At 38.5% G+C, this 16,237-nt stretch overlaps 1 protein-coding gene across 8 annotated transcripts in view; it reads right to left on the bottom strand.

Annotated features, from left to right (window-relative positions):
* SLC9C1 (solute carrier family 9 member C1) overlaps positions 1-16,237 on the bottom strand; it is a 146,918-nt gene that overhangs the window by 6,833 nt on the left and 123,848 nt on the right. For 4 of the 8 annotated variants that reach the window (XM_033211309.1, XM_033211313.1, XM_033211316.1 and 1 more), the window contains 2 exons: positions 7,633-7,691; positions 3,858-3,991 (listed from right to left, as the gene is read on the bottom strand). In XM_033211309.1, the coding sequence (XP_033067200.1) occupies positions 3,959-3,991; positions 7,633-7,691 (92 nt within the window). In that variant the 3' untranslated portion in view covers positions 3,858-3,958. Of the gene's footprint in view, positions 1-3,857; positions 3,992-7,632; positions 7,692-16,237 lie in introns of those variants that run through there. The other 4 variants (XM_033211311.1, XM_033211312.1, XM_033211314.1 and 1 more) reach the window with 2 other exon arrangements.

Below are 16,237 nucleotides of genomic sequence, written 5' to 3'. Positions count from 1 at the left end.
CTATATGTGTTGGGGATGTTCATTTTGTATACTGTCTCTAGGTTTTTGTATCTGGATATCTACATCTCTAGCAAGATTAAAGAAGTTTTCTTGAATTATTTCCTGAAATATATTCTACAGGTTGTTTGACTTTTCTCCTTCTCTAGGGAATGCCAATAATTCATAGGTTTGATCTCTTTATATAATCCCATATTTCTCAAAGACTTTGCTCATTTTTAAAATTCTTTTAAACTTTATTTCAGGTAGACTGGGTTACTTCAAAAGAGTGGTCTTCAAGCTCTGAAATTCATTCTTCTCCTTGGTTTAGTCTATTCATAAAGTTTTCAATAGTATTTTGAAAATTTTTGGGTGAGTTTTCCAATTCCAGAAGCCCTGATTGATTTCTTTTTAAGGTGTTTATCTCTTCTTTCATTTCCTGGATTGTTTTAAGGTTTTTTTGTGTTAATTTCCAACTTCGTCTTGGATCTCATTAATCTTCCTTACAATCTGTGCTTTGACTGCCTTATCTGTATCTCTGAGTTTACATTTTGGTTAGGGACCATTGCTGGAGAGCTAGTGCAATCCTTTGCTGGTGTTACTACATTCAGATTTTTCATGGTGTCAGAATTCTTGCATGGGTTCCTTCTCATCTGGAGACACTGGCACTTCTAGTTTTTGTAATTCTTTTTATGTGAGTAGAATTTTCCTTTTTTCCCTTTAACAATATTATATTAGTTTATTTTTTTATTTTTCCCTTCCTTTTTCCCCACTCCCTAGGTGGTATGACTATAGAGAATGCTGTTTTGGCTTTGCTACTATAGTTCTATGTCTTAAGACTTTTGGCAGGTTTTATATTGGGCTGTTCAGTTCATCCTACAAGTGTGTAGATGGCACTTACAGTAAGAGCTGGCTGTGGGCTGTGGCCAATGTGTTAAGGTATATACTTGATCCATGTTTACTGGCAGAAACTATTGTTTTAGGCAATGGGCTAATTCCTAATATGCACAGTGGTCTGAGTTCTCTACTCAGCCCTGAGGGGATGGGGAGTAGGAGCCATAAAGGGTATGTCTTGACTGGGCAGGTCTTTCTGCAGGTCTCCTGATAGCAAGTGCAAGAACCAGTGCCAATAGAGAACCAGTGGGTGTCCACCAGGTACTCACTGGTGTGTCTGGGAATGGAGTTGGGAAACCTTGGCTCTGAGTTCTCTGCACAGGGATGTGGGGCAACCTAAGCTCCTAATCTAGAAGAGTGGGTGCTTCAGATATCTGAGATCTGCTTGTGTGTGGAGCAGAGATGGCCCCCCTGCACCAAGACCTCTGCACAGGAGGGGTAGGATGACTCAGGCTGCTGGTCCAAGGAAGCAGGTGCTCTGAATGCCTGCAGATCTGTGTGAGCATGGAGCAGAGAAGGTCCCCCTGTACCAAAATATCTGCACAGGAAGAGCGGGGAGCAGTTAGGTCAGGCTGCTGATCCAGTGAGTGCATAATCTGAATGCCTGGAGATCTGCCTGGGCATGGAGCAGACAGTACCAGTGCATCATGATTCAGGAAGGGTGGGGTGGCTCAGGCTGTTGAACCAGGTCAGTGGGTACTCTGAATGCCTGGTGATCTGCCTGGGCATGAAGCAGAGAGAGAGTTCCCACACACCAGATCTCTCTGCACAGAAAGGATGGGGTGGGTCAGGTTGCTGATCCAGTGAGTGAGTAATCCAAATGCCTGGAGATCTGCCTAAGTGTGAAGTGGAGAGAACCCTGCCGTACCATGATCTATGTGCAGAAAGGATGGGGTGGCTCAGGCTCTTGAACCAGGCAAACAGGTGCCCCAAATGTCTGGAGATCTCCCTGGGCTTGGGGCAGAGACAGCCTTTCTGTACCACAATCTATGTCTAGGGAGGATGGCACAGCTTAGGTTGCTGAACCAGGTGAATGGGTATTCCAAATGCCTGGAGGTCTGCCTGGGCGTGGAGCAGAGAGCCCCACTGTACCATGATCTATGTCCAAAAAGGGTTGTGTGGCTCAAGCTGCTGAACAAGGCAAATGGGTGCTCTGAACACCTGAGATCTGACTGGGTGGGGAGCAGAGGGAGCCCCACTGCACCATGATCTGTGTCCAGGAAGGGTGGGATGGCTTAGGATGCTGAACAAGGAGAATGACTGCTTCAAATACCTGTATTTCTACCTGGAGTTTGAGCAGAGAGGGCCCCACTGAACCACAGTCTCAGGGGAGCAGGATAAGGCACCCATCAATGGCACATACAGATAAGTTCCTGGTTGCCAAGCTGGCCTTGGCTGCAAGTCTCACTACCTGGGAGAAACTACAGGTGTAGCAGTTTTCCTCCTACCCTAGACTTGCAACGGGGAAAAGCACAATTCTAGCACCTACTGTTGAGGCACTTTCCACAATTCTGGCAGTGTTCTGCTCCAGAACAGGGTGTTCAATCTCTGGCCTGAGACTAAAATGCTTGCATAGCCACACTGCTGAGTCACCCAAGAATGACCGACTTTTTATGTGACTGGATTAAAAATGGCATCCTGCTCTCATCCCAGGTCTGGGAAAATGTCTACAACTTTCTCCAGTGCCTTTCTCCTAAGTTAACTCAAGGGCTAGGGAGAAACAAAGTGGTCTCCCTTGGCCTGGGTTGCTTAGAGCTCCAGTAGAAAGATGAGTCACAAAGAGAAGCTCTCTACTTCTCTCATATACTGGGGCTTCACTCACTTTTATGAGGTAGATGCCGTCATGGGGGGGTGTTTGCCAGTGTTCTCCTCTCTGGGATCTCTGTGTCCCTCATGATTCCAGTGGATTCCCAATTTCCTTCTTGAATTTCCTTCTATGCTCATGGAGATAATTTTTATGTACTATCTTGCTATTTCCAAGTGGCTGAGGCACACTGAAAGCCTCTAATCTGCCATTAAATTTATCTTGCAAATACTTTTTCAAAGGGTATTTTAAGCTTTAAAATCTACTTTTAAATATGGCCACATTTTAAAATATGGAGGTGGTATGGAAGAAATATATATACATGCATATAGATAGATAGATAGATAGATAGATAGATATAGATATAGATGAAGTCTCACTCTGTTGCCCAGGCTGGAGTGCAATGGCATGATATCGGCTCACTGTAACCTCGACTACCCGGGTTCAAGTGATTTTTCTGCCTCAGCCTCCTGAGTAGCTGGGATTATAGGCATCTGCCACCGTGCCTGGCTAATTTTTGTATTTTGAATAGAGATGGGGTTTCACTGCCTTGGTCAGGCTGGTCTTGAACTCCTGACCTCATGATCCACCCACCTCGGACTGCCAAAGTGCTGGGATTACAGGCGTGAGCCACCGTGCCCAGCCTGAAGAATTACATTTTTAAAATGGAGGTAAACCTCTTTATCTGATGGCTTTTATTTTTTAACTTAGTGATATGATTTATGTAACATAAAATCACATAAAGCATACACACAAATATTTCCCCATAGACACATTTTGAACAGTTAACTGTCAGACTGTCCTCCTCATTGTTCCCCAAAAGTCTTGCTTTCCTTTATCCTCTCTCGTGACCATCCTCTTCCTTTCTTTTCTTTTTTTTTTTTTTTTGAGACGGAGTCTCGCCCGGTCGCCCAGGCTGGAGTACAGTGGCGCTATCTCGGCTCACTGCAAGCTCCGCCTCCCGGGTTTGCGCCATTCTCCTGCCTCAGCCTCCCGAGTAACTGGGACTACAGGCGCCCGCCACATCGCTTGGCTAGTTTTTTTGTATTTTTTTTTTAGTAGAGACGGAGTTTCACCGTGTTAGCCAGGATGGTCTCGATCTCCTGACCTCGTGATCCGCCCGTCTCGGCCTCCCAAAGTGCTGGGATTACGGGCTTGAGCCACCGTGCCCGGCCCTTCTTCCTTTCTTTACAAAGACTTTGCTCATTCCCACAGCCAGACATTTCTCTCTTGAATTCCTTTAGCTTCAGCTGGTGTTATCCACAGTGTATCTTTTGTGGTTGTTTAATTGCCTTCTGGTAGGTTTTGTCTTCTTAACTAGAACATAAACACTTGAGAAGTGAAGTCTTAACTTATCTTTTTATATCTTCCAACAGTACATGGTAGCCTGAAAAATAACCTGCTAAATTGAGAGCAGCCAATTTGTGAGATTAAGTAGCAGTATATATAGAGGAAACCAGAAAACTATGAAGTTTTCAGAAATCTAGATAAAGGAGTCTTATTTTAAAGTTAATTCTCTAAATCACAGCTTAGAAACACTGTAATTAGAAGAATCATCTGACTAGTGGAGAGAGCTATAATTCACACTGTCACATAAAGGGTAAGTAACTTTGGCTTCAGTCTGTATCTCCAGGGACAGATGTGCTCCTGATCCTACTGAGGAAACCAGAGTGGCTTACCTGACTTTCCTAGGTTTATTCTAAGGGACTTCTTACAGTTGAACTTTGTCATTGAGATCATTAAGAAAATGTGCAGGCTCTTGCGTCTAGAAATTGAGACAGGAGAAAGGACTCAAATTCTGAGACTGTTAATAAGGGTCAGATTTATAAAGCAGGGCTGGTAGAACTCAGTCTACAGAGCAAAGAGCAAGGCTGGGGACTCCTGGCAGTGGCAGCACTGTGTGCTCCATCCTGGGATTCAAAACACTTTGTTACTTGATGTGATGATAGGCCTTTTTGAAGAGGGCCTGCCCCTCCACACCTGTGGGTATTTCTTGCAAGGTGGAGATGAGAGACTGAGAAAAGAAATAAGACACAGAGACAAAGTATAGAGGAAGAAAAGTGGACCCAGGGGACCGGTGCTCAGCATATGGAGGACCCGCGCTGGCACTGGTCTCTGAGTTCCCTCAGTATTTATTGATCACTGTCTCTATCATCTCGGAGAGGGGGATGTGGCACGACTACAGGGTAATGATGAGGAGAGGGTCAGCAGAAAAACATGTGAGCAAAGGACTCTGTGTCATAAATGAGTTTAAGGAAAGGTGCTGTGCCTCGATGTGCATGTAGGCCAGATTTATGTCTGACTTTACACAAACATCTCAGTGCAGTAAAAAGCAGTATTGCCACCAGCATGTCTCACCTCCTGCCATAAGGTGGTTTTCTCCTATCTCAGAAAATAGAATGTGTGATCGGGTTTTACACTGAGACATTCCATTCCCAGGGATGAGCAGGAGACAGATGCTTTCCTCTTATCTCAACTGCGAAGCGGCCTTCCTCTTTCACTAATTCTCCTCAGCACAGACCCTTTATGGGTGTCGGGCTGGGGGACATTCAGGTCTTTCCCTTCCCATGAGACCATATCTCAGGCTGTCTCAGTGGGGAGAGACCTTGGACGATACCAAAGCTTTCTTGGGCAGAAGTCTCTGTGGCCTTCCACAGTGCATTTTGTCCTTGAGTACTCGAGACTGGAGAATGGCGATGACTTTTACCAAGCATACCGCCTGCAAACACATTTTTAACAAAGCACATCCCGCACACCTCTAAATCCATTAAACCCTGAGTCAATACAGCACATGTTTTTGCGAGCACAGGGTTGGGGCTAGGGTTACAGATTAGCAGCATCTCAAGGCAGAAGAATTGTTCTTAGGACAGATCAAAATGGAGTTTCTTATGTCTACTTCTTTGTACATAGACACAGTAACAGTGTCATCTGCCTTTCCTTCACACACCTTTCCTTTCCACAACTTTGATGGACTTTTTATTACATAAAGAGAAAGCCACAATCCTGGAATGGTAGTGATGAGAAAAGGTTTTGGGATCCTGGGAAGAGAGCTGACTCTAACACAGCCAGGTTCTAACTTCAGGGAGAAAAAGCATCTACTAAACAACAAAATTTGATGATTTTCTTTACATGTCTTAGTAGTTAATTTTCATGTCATTTGACAAACTTTTATTTTCACACTCCTGCTTCATTAACAGCCATCATGCCATCATTTTTTTTAACTGATGGAAAAGCAGCACTCTTTGAGGCTAGGTACATGAAAAACATTAGTTTTCCTCCTTCGATCCCTCCAAATATGCTAAGGTAGTATTGTTAAAAAAGAAAAAAAGAAAAAAGAAAAAAAAAAGATGGTTTTGTCAATGGGCTCTAGAAGTCATCTAATATTTTATTTTAAATGTCCTCCTCACGTATTTTTCTATTGTTATTTCCCTTTGCTATTCTCTAGCCTTCAGGAGCAACTGTGTTTGGAAGAATTAGAATAGGTGCATGTATCCATGTTTTTCAGAGAATATGGGAAGAGTCAAAGACGTTTGGAGAAGTAGTTTCCTGTCTTGAGAAGGCATGAGCCGAAAATAATGGAAACTGTGTATAGGAATTGCTTCTTTGTGCCAAGGACTGTGCAGTGTACTTTTCACTTCTTTGATCTCTACAGAGGTGGGTATTGCTATCATCACTCTTTTGTAGATGAAAAAAATGATGCTTCTGTAGGTTAAAAAATTTGCCCAAGGTCACATGGCTATTAAGTGGTGGAATCTAGAGTCAAATCCAGGAAGTCTCATACTTGACCCTTATGCTATTCTGCCATGAATTCCATTCAACAAGCAATAAATAGGAAAGGTTTGAGGAAACTTTTTCCCAAGGTCTCCAAAATACTTTTTGGAGAGAGTGAACATCCTTCCTTCATGAGGGATGGAAACTTGGGTACTGGAGAAGAGTGTTGTCCTCTTAAAAGCCAGGGCACTTGGATGAGGAACATCTTCAACTTATCACAGAGCCTATGATCATCTTTCATTTAACATATATTTGTGAGGAGATGTTGGGGTCAAAAGGAGTGTCTGTTCTCAGAGGTTTATGTCTAGTGCTAATAGAACAAATAGGCTTAATCGATGTAAAATAAGTATTTAACAACTAAATACACAATTTTATGGCTTGTGTGTTCATAGCAGACATGTATCAGATTCTGAATATTATAATCAGCATCTTCTGGAGCAATATAACCAATCTGGCAGAGACTAAAGCTAAAAATGAACTCTCCATCGCATCTGGAGTCCATGCGATTCAGACACAGACAGGATGGTGTAGATTTGGTGGAGTATTTTAATTAGATTTCTCTCTGCTCAGTTTCAGTTCCAGAGTCCTATAGTGTTTCATAGCTTGGAATCCTATTGTGAAGTTGGCTCAAGATTTTGAGGATCTCAAGATCCCCAGGGTCATAGAGGAACATGAAATTGATCAACATTTGTGGGATTTTCTGAATAATTTAGGTTAACTGGGATATATTTTATTAGAGCATTTATTATTGAGCTTCTTCTTTCTGTCATGCACTGTGAACACAGGGCAAACTGCTTTCAGGCTTAAAGATCCCAAATGCATAGCCGAGGTAGCACTGAAAGACTTAAGGTCAGTCCAGATTTTGGCACTCCAAGGGGGAATGGAAAGGGCTCAGGTGTGCTACAACTGTAGCCATCCTGGTAGTGCCCTATTGCTAATGTGATTCAAGACAGATATTCTGGCATCCCTTGAACTTTGTTTTTCTTTGTCATTTCTCTAATATTTCCCTAAAAATAAGTATAATTTCCACTGTACCCAGTGCTAAAATAAGTGTTTTACACCAAAATCTACAAAATGACTAGCAGATGAACTTTATCAGAATAAGAGAAACACATTGGTAGTTTCCATAAACTCTAGAGTCTCTTTTACCCAAAATAAAACCTTTAGAAAGGCTGCTTTAAATTTACCTCCTTAACATTTGTTTTTGTTTCTTCTTGAATGCCTTCTTCCAATGTTTCAGTTGAACCTGATTCCAAAAAAAAAAAAAAAAAGTGTTAATTCAACCACTGAAGCAAGTGACTATTTCTATTAGTCCAACTATCAGATTAGATCAGATTCAAATCACTCACACTCAGGATCTGCGATCTGAAATTGGTGGTAATCTCGTTTGGTTTTAAAAAAAAAAAAAAGGTCACATTTTAAAAAGTGATTATAAGTTTTTTATTATGGAGATTATATAATAAATGTGCAAAAAGTTTGGAAAGTAGAGCGACAAAGTCATCTATCACTCCAATATCCCAAAATACTTTTATATTAATATGTATTGAGGGCCAGGCATGTTGCTGGCAATGAGGATATATAAGAAAGCAGAAGAGTTAAGATTCATGTCTTCTAGGAGTTTTACTTAGTAAAACAGACAGACTAGCAAACATACAAAGAAACATGACATGGTAAAAACAGGACTGTGTGTATGTTGGGCTATGGGAGCATATAGGAGAGTCACATAGTGCCGTTTTGTGAATTTGGGATGTATCAGTGATGGCTACTTGGAGAAAAAGCTGAGATTTCAAGGATAAGGAGTTAGCTCCATGAAATGAGGAGATGTGGTGAAGAGGATGTATAGAGAATTTCAGGAAAAATGAACAATATGGGGAAAGGCTCAGGAATGGGAGGCCACCAGGTCTTTTATATCAGGTGAACCATTTGTAGTTTGGTATGGCTAGGTTTTAAAGAGTGGGGAGAGAAGGTAGCAGGTGAAAGCAGATGGTGAAGGGCCCAAAACTATGCCCTGTATATGCTTAATCATTTTTAAAAGCAGAGAATCAAGGTATTTTATTTTAATTGTTTTTGACAATTTAAATATTTTATTGATACATATTAGTTTTACATATTTTGGGGGTACATATAATACTTTGATGCCCACATACAATGGGTAATGATCAAATCAGAATAATTGGGATATTCATCATCTCAAACATTTATCTTTTCTTTGTGTTGGGAACATTACAATTCTTCTCTTCTGGCTATTTGGAAATTACTATAATTACTATAATTAACTATAATTATCTATAATTACTGTACTATTGAATACTAGAACTTATCCCTTCTAATTGTATTTTTGTATCCTTTAGTCAACTTCTCTTCATCATCTGCTTTCCCTTTCCTTCTCAGTCTTTGATAACTATCATGCTACTGTATACTTCTATGAGATCCACTTTTTTAGTGCCCACATATGAGTGAGAACATGTCGCATTTGTCTTTCTGTGCCTGGATTATTTAACTTAAGATAATGACCTCCAGTCTCAAGCACATTGCAGCAAATGAGAGAATTTTATTGTTTTTTATGGCTAGATAATATTCCATTGTGTATATACACACATACACACATATACACACTGCATTTTCTTTATGCATTTGTTGATGAACACTTATGTTGATTTCATATCTTGGGTGCTTGAACAGTGCTGCAATAAACATGGGAGTGAAGACATTGCTTCAACATACTGATTTTATTTCTTTTGCGTATATACCCAGCAGTGGGATTGCTAAATCATATGGTAATTCTAATTTTAGTTTTTTTCTTAAAGAAACACTGTACAGTTTTCCATAATGGCTGTACTACTTTACATTTCCATCAATAGTGTACAAGTGTTCCCCTTTCTTGGTATATTTTCCAGTATTTTAAATTTTTTGTCTTTTTGACAGTAGTCATTCTAAGGTGAAATGATATCTCATTGTGGTTTTGATTTGTATTTCTCTGTTTTTAGTGATGTTGAGCATTTTTTTTGTATATATGTTGGTCATTTGCATGTCTTCTTTTGATAAATGTCTCTTCAGATGTTTTGCACATTTAAAAATCGAGTACTTGTGTTTTTGCTATGGAGTTATGTTCCTTATATATTCTGGTTAGTAATCCTGTATCAGATGAATAGTTTGCAAATATTTTCCGTTATTCTGTAGGTTGTCTCTTCACTTTGTAGGCTGTTTCCTTTGTTGTGCAGAAGCTTTTTAGCTTGATATAATCCCACTTGTTTATTTTGGCTTTTGGTTGCCTGTTCTTTTGTGGCCTTAGGCAAAAAAATCTTCAGACAGGCCGAGCGAGGTCCTATAGCATTTCCCCCCCCTTTTTTTTTTCTTTTTGTGGTTTTAGGTCTTAAATTTAAGTCTCTAATCCATTTTGAGTTGTTTTTTCTATACGGTAATAGATAGGAACCTTGTTTCATTCTTCTGCATACGGATATCCAGTTTTTCTAGCACCAATTATTAAAGAGACTGTCCTTTTCCCAATATATGTTCTTGGTGCCTTTGTTGAAAATGAGTTGGCTATCAGTGCATAGATTTATTTCTGGATTCTTTATTCTGCTCCATTGATCGAGGTGTCTGTTTTTATGCCAGTACCATGCTGTTTTGGTAATTGTAGCTTTGTAGTATAATTTGAAATCAGGTAATGTGATGCCTCTGGTTTGTTCTTTTTGCTCAGGACTGCTGTGGCTATTCGGGGTCTTTTGTGGTTCCCTACGGATTTTAGGATTTTTTTTTTCTATGTCTGTGGAGAATGCCATTGATATTTCAATAGGGTTCGCATTGAATTTACAGATTGCTTTGGGTAGTATAGACCAATTTAACAATATTAATTATTCCAGTCTATGAACATGGACTATCTTTCAATTTTTTGTGTGCCTTCTTTGATTTCTTTCAACAGTGTTTTATAGTTTTTCTTGTAGAGATCTTTCACTTCTTAAGTTAAATTTATTCCTAAGTATTTTATTTTTTTCGTAGCTATTGTAAATAAGATTGCTTTCTTCATTTCTTTTTCGGACTGATCACTGTTAGCCTATATAAATGCTACTGATTTTTTGTATGTTGATTTTGTATCCTGCAACCTTACTGGATTTGTTTATCAGTTTTAAGAGTTTTTGGTGTGAAGTCCTTAGGTTTTTCTAAGTATGCTATCATGTCATCTGCAAACGAGAATACTTTGACTTCTTCCTTTCCAATTTGGATACCTTTATTTTTTTCTTTCACCTAATTGCTCTGGCTTGGACCACCTGTACTATGTTGAATAGTGGTAAAAGTAGACATCCTTTTTTGCTTCAGATCTTAGTGGAAAAGCTTTTTAAAATTCTTCCCTGCTTAATATGTTATTAGTTGAGGGTTTGTCATATATGTCACATTTATTGTGTTGAGGTATGTTCCTTCTATATTCAATTTGTTGATGATTTTTATTATGAAAGGATGTTGAATTTTATTGAATACTTATTCTGCATTTACTGAAATGATCATAGGGTTTTCATCCTTGATTCTGTTGATGCAATACATCATATTTATTGATTTGCATATGCTGAACCATCATTGCATCCTTGAGATGAATCCCACTTGATCATGATGAATGACCTTTTTAATGTGTTGTTGAATTTAGTTGGCTAGTATTTTGTTGAGGATTTTTGCATCTATGTTGATCAAGGATATTGGCCTGTAGTTTTCTATTTTTCTTGTGTCCTTTTCTGGTTTTGGTATCAGGATAATGCTGGCTTAGTAGAATAAATTTAAAAGTTTTTTTTCTCTTCAATTTTTTTGATATAGTTTAAGTAGAATTGATATTAGTTATTATTTAAATATTCATTAGAATTCAGTGGTCAACCCATTTGATCCTGGGGTTTTCTTTAAATGGGAGACTTTTTATTATGGCTTTGATCTTGTTATGTGTTATTGGTCTGTACTGGTGTTCTATTTCTTGATGTTTAAATTTTGATAGGTTGTATGTGTCCAGGAATTTATCCATTTCTTCTAGGTTTTTCAATTTATTGGTGTATAATTTTTCAGAGTAGTCTATGATGATCCTTTGTATTTCTGTGGTATCAGTTGCAATCTTTATTTTTTAATTTCTGGTTTTATTTATCTGGGGTTTATCTCTTTTTCTTAGTCTAGATAAGGTTTTGTTAATTATCTTTTTTAAAAAACAAATTTTTTTGCCAAATTTTAAAATCATTATTATTTCCCATTTTATTTATTTATGCTCATTTATTATTTCTTTCCTTCTACTAATTTTGGGTTTGGTTTGTTCTCGCTTTCAAGTTCACTGAGGTTGTCATTAAATTTTTTTTAAGTGTTTCTATTTTGGGAGTATGGGCATTTATTGCTATAGACTTCTCACCTAGTACTGGTTTTGCTGTATCTCATAGGTTCTGAAATTTTGTGTTTCCATTTTCATTTATTTCAATAAATTTAAAAAAATTTCCTTTAATTTCTAAATTGACCCATTAGTCATCTAGGTGCATGCTTTTTAAATTTCATGTATTTACACAGTTTCCATAGTTCCTCCTCTTATTGATTTCTAGTTTTATCCCATTGCAGTCAGAAAAGACATTTGATATAGTTTTGACTTTTTTAAAATTGTTGAGACTTGTTTTGTGGCTTAACATGTGGCCTATCCTGGAGAATATTCCATATGCTGATAAGAAAAATGTATATTCTACAGCAGTTGAATGAAATACTCTGTAAATGTCTGTTAGGCTCATTTGGTGTAGAGTCTAGTTTAACGCCAATGTTTGTTAATTTTCTGTCTTGATAATCTGCCCATTGCTATAACCAGGGTGTTGAAGTTCCCTACTACTATTGTATTGCAATCCACCTCTCCCTTTGGATCTCTTAATATTTGCTTTACATATCTGGGGACTCTGATGTTTAGCACATATGTATATTGACAACTGTTATATCCTTTTGTTTAATTGATCATTATTTATTATATAATGACCTTTTTTGTTTTTTTAAATATTTTTGTAAAGGTTTTGATTTAAGGTCCATTTTATCTGATATAAGTATAGCTATTCTTCCCCTTTTGGTTTCTGTTTGCACAGAATATTTTATTCTATCCCCTCATTTTCAGCGTACATGTATCTTTATAGGCAAAGAGTTCTTCTCATAGGCAGCAATAGTTGGGTTTTTAAAAAATTTATTAAGCCATGCTTTGTCTTTTAATTGGAGAACGTAGTCCATTTACATTCATTGTTACTACTAATAGGTAAGGACTTGCTCCTGCCGTTGTCTTACTTGTTTTCTGGTTGTTTTGTAACTATTCTCCTTTCTTCTTCCTTTCTTACTATCTTCCATTGTGGTTAGTCATTTTTTCTGATAGTATGTTTTAAATAAGTTATTTAAAACTAATACCAACTTAACTGTGATTGCAAAAAAGAGAGAGAAGAAACAAACACACAAAAACATCTGTACCCAGCAATTCCCTCCTTACCCCACATTTTGATTTTTAATGTCACAATTTGCATTTTATATTGCTTATCTCTTTAAAATTGTCATAGTATATTTTAAATATTCTGTCTTTTATTCTTCTTAGTAGGGATATAAGAGATTCACACACCATGATTACCATATTAATGTAACAATCACATTGATAGTATTTTCTTTCCATTTGAAGAGTTCCCTTTAGCGTTCCTTATAGGACAGGTCTGGCAGTGATAAATCCCGTCAACATTTTTTTTTGTCTGGGAAAGTCCTTATTTCCACTTTCTTTCTGAAGTTTAGCTTTTCTGAGTATAGTATTTGTGCTTGGCAGATTTTTTTTTTTTCTTCAGCACTTTGAATATATCTTTCTACTCCTCCTGGCCTGTAAGGTTTCTGTTGAGAAGCCTGCTTTCAGGCATATTGGATTTCCCTTACATATTATTTCCTTCTTTTTTTTCCTCATTGCTTTTGCTCAAAAGTCCCTTTTCCTTTCTTTACCTTTGGCTTTTGAGTACCTGATTATAACGTTTTGGGTTATTCTTATTTGAGTTAAATCTGATTGATGACTTAATCTTTTTGTATCTAGATATTTGTCTCTTTGTCCAGGTCTGTAAAGTTTTCTGTTATTATTTATTAAAACAAACTTTATACATCTCTTTCTTTCTCAGTTCTCTTTTTAACTTCAAAAACCAAAATATTTGTTCTTTTGATGTTGTCACCTAGACCTTGTAAGATAGCTTTATTAATTTTTGTATTCTTTTTCTCCTCTGACTGTATTTTTAACTAGACTGTCTTCAACTTCACTGATTCCTTCTTCTATTTGATCAATTCTGCTCTTGATGCTATTTCATTAATTTTATTTTCAGCTTTAGGATTTCTGTTTGATTTTTTTAAATTTTGATCTCTGTTAAATTTCACTGATAAATTTCTGAATTCATCCTGTGTTTTCTTGAAATTCAGAGAGCTTCCTTAAAACGTTTTTTTGAATTCTTTGAGAGATCACACATCTCCATCATTTTAGGGTTGGTCTCTGACATGTTATTTTGTGCATTTGGTGAGGTCATATTTCTCTAAATATTCTTGATGCTTGTGGACATGTACATTGAGGGATTAGGTATTTATTTTAGTCTCCACAGTTTGCCTTTGCCTGTTCCTGTCTGCCTTTGGAGAGCCTTCCATGGATTCTGGCAGACTGATTGTTTAGTTACCTGAATCTGTCATCACTGGAGCCCTTTCAGCACTAGAGGATGCTTACCAAGACTCTCACAAGGTTTTCAAGGTTGATGTAGTTTTAAGGCCCAGATGGACCTGGGGAAGTCCCAAGGAGGATTCTGGGGTTGTGTGGGAGTGCTGGTCTGGAAACGGTCCCAATGGCCCAGATGGATGTGACTCTTTGCCCATCTCTGCAGGGATATGTTGGGTCCCTGATTGCAGTAAGAGGGGTTGAAGTTGAGGCTGGGCCCCCTTGGGATCTGCCAGAGAAAGGAGGTTGATGGGCCTGTATTGTTGGCTTAGTTGGGCATGCATCACCCAGCAGGTCCCTGCACAAGCAAGGCAGTTCCTTGACTGTAGCTGGAGGAGCCAGAGCTGAGACTGTTCCCTCAGGATCTGCTGTGGGACAGAGGCTGGAGAGGTCAGTCTTGCTTCAGAGTAGTGCACATTACCCAGCACAGACAGGATAGCTCCCTGATGCAGCAGGAGGGGACAAAGCTGAGACAAAGCCCTCTGGGGATCTGCTGTGAGATGGAGGCTGGCATGCCTGTCACATCAACTCATATAGGTATGTGTTTCCTAGTAGGTCCCTGAACAGATGGGATAGTTCCCTGACTACAGCAGGAAGGGCTGGAGCTGAGATTGGGTTGATTTGGGATCTGCTGTGGGACACAGGCTGGAGAGTCTTGTCTTACTGCTTCAGAGGGGCACGCCTGGCAGGTTTCAGCACAGAGGGGATAGTTTACTGGTTGCAGTGGGAGGAGCCAGACCTGAGACTTGGTGCCATCAGGATCTACTGTGAGTTGGAAGTTGGTAAGTCTGTCAGGGGGCCTCAGACTCCCCAGTTGTGTGATATGGGTGATTCTCTCTCTGGATCCTTGTGTGAGCAGCGCTGAGCTGGGACCTCAGCTGAGAGTTGTTGAAGCCAAACCACAGGGAAACTTTCAGATTCATCACTGAGATAGATGTCAGCAGGCAGGTGAGTTTCTCTGCCAAGGCACAAGTATGCATGATACTTCCTGGATCCCTTGACAGATGGTTTTGGATTCAGGCTCAAGACCAAATGAGGAAGGAGCCAAGTCCCTTGGAGGACAGGACAATTTCAGGACTTGAATGTGGAAGTAACCTTGTAGTATCAGCTACCTGGAGTCAATCTGCATTCTCAAAATGATGCTCCTAGGTTGTGAGCTACATGAAGACTTCACAAACTCCTACCTAAATTTTGAAGCTCCTGCAGAGAGGCTTTGGGCCATGTATGGGGACAGAATTCTTTTTTTGTTGTGGGATATATGAATGGATTACCTTCTATTCCATTATCTTGGTTATGCCACTCTGTATATGCTTAATCTTAAGGTCAGTGGGGACCCATACAATGACAGTATTTTGTGTCCACATGGATGTAAAATTATATGATTGTACATAATAAAGATTAAATTCATTTAAATTAGTAACATAATGTTATATTCTTGGTATTTTTACTTAATGTATATCACTGGGTTTACTTTAACTTTTAGTTTAGGTTTGGGGGTACAAGTGAAGGGTTTGTTACATATGTAAACAGGTTGTCACAGAAGTTTGCTGTATATATTATTTCATCACCTCGGTATTAAGCCTAGTACCCAACAGTTATCTTTTCTGCTCCTCTCCTCCCTCCCATCCTCCCCCTTCAAGTAGACCCCAGTGTCTGCTATTTCTTTCCTTGTATCACTGGTTTTTCAAAAGTTATAATATGGAAAATCAAGTTTTTAATGCTTATATAATATTCAATCACTTTGACTGATGTACTGATTTAGTTAACCATTCATTTATCATTATACATTTTTATTATTTCTTATATTTTATTTTTATAAATAATGCTCAATTATCATTTTCCTTTTTAGCTTTATATATCTTTAGGATAAATATTTAGACATATTATTTAGTCAAAGGATATAAACTCTTTTTTGGCTTTTGGAATCTCCTGATGAATTTACTTTATTGTTTGCATTGCTATTAATAAAGTAAGAATGTGTATCAGATTCACTACATTGGTTTAGTCTAGAGGTATTATAATTCTTATAAAATTTCACAAATTAAATAGACCAAATACATAATTTGTTTCTGTAAATATTAACAGCGTTGAAC

Source organism: Trachypithecus francoisi, unplaced genomic scaffold (assembly GCF_009764315.1).
Source record: "Trachypithecus francoisi isolate TF-2019V2 unplaced genomic scaffold, Tfra_2.0 Lachesis_group0, whole genome shotgun sequence".
Taxonomy (NCBI): Eukaryota; Metazoa; Chordata; class Mammalia; order Primates; family Cercopithecidae; genus Trachypithecus; species Trachypithecus francoisi.
Note: the sequence above shows the minus strand (reverse complement) of the source record. Positions and strands in the feature narration are given on the sequence as shown.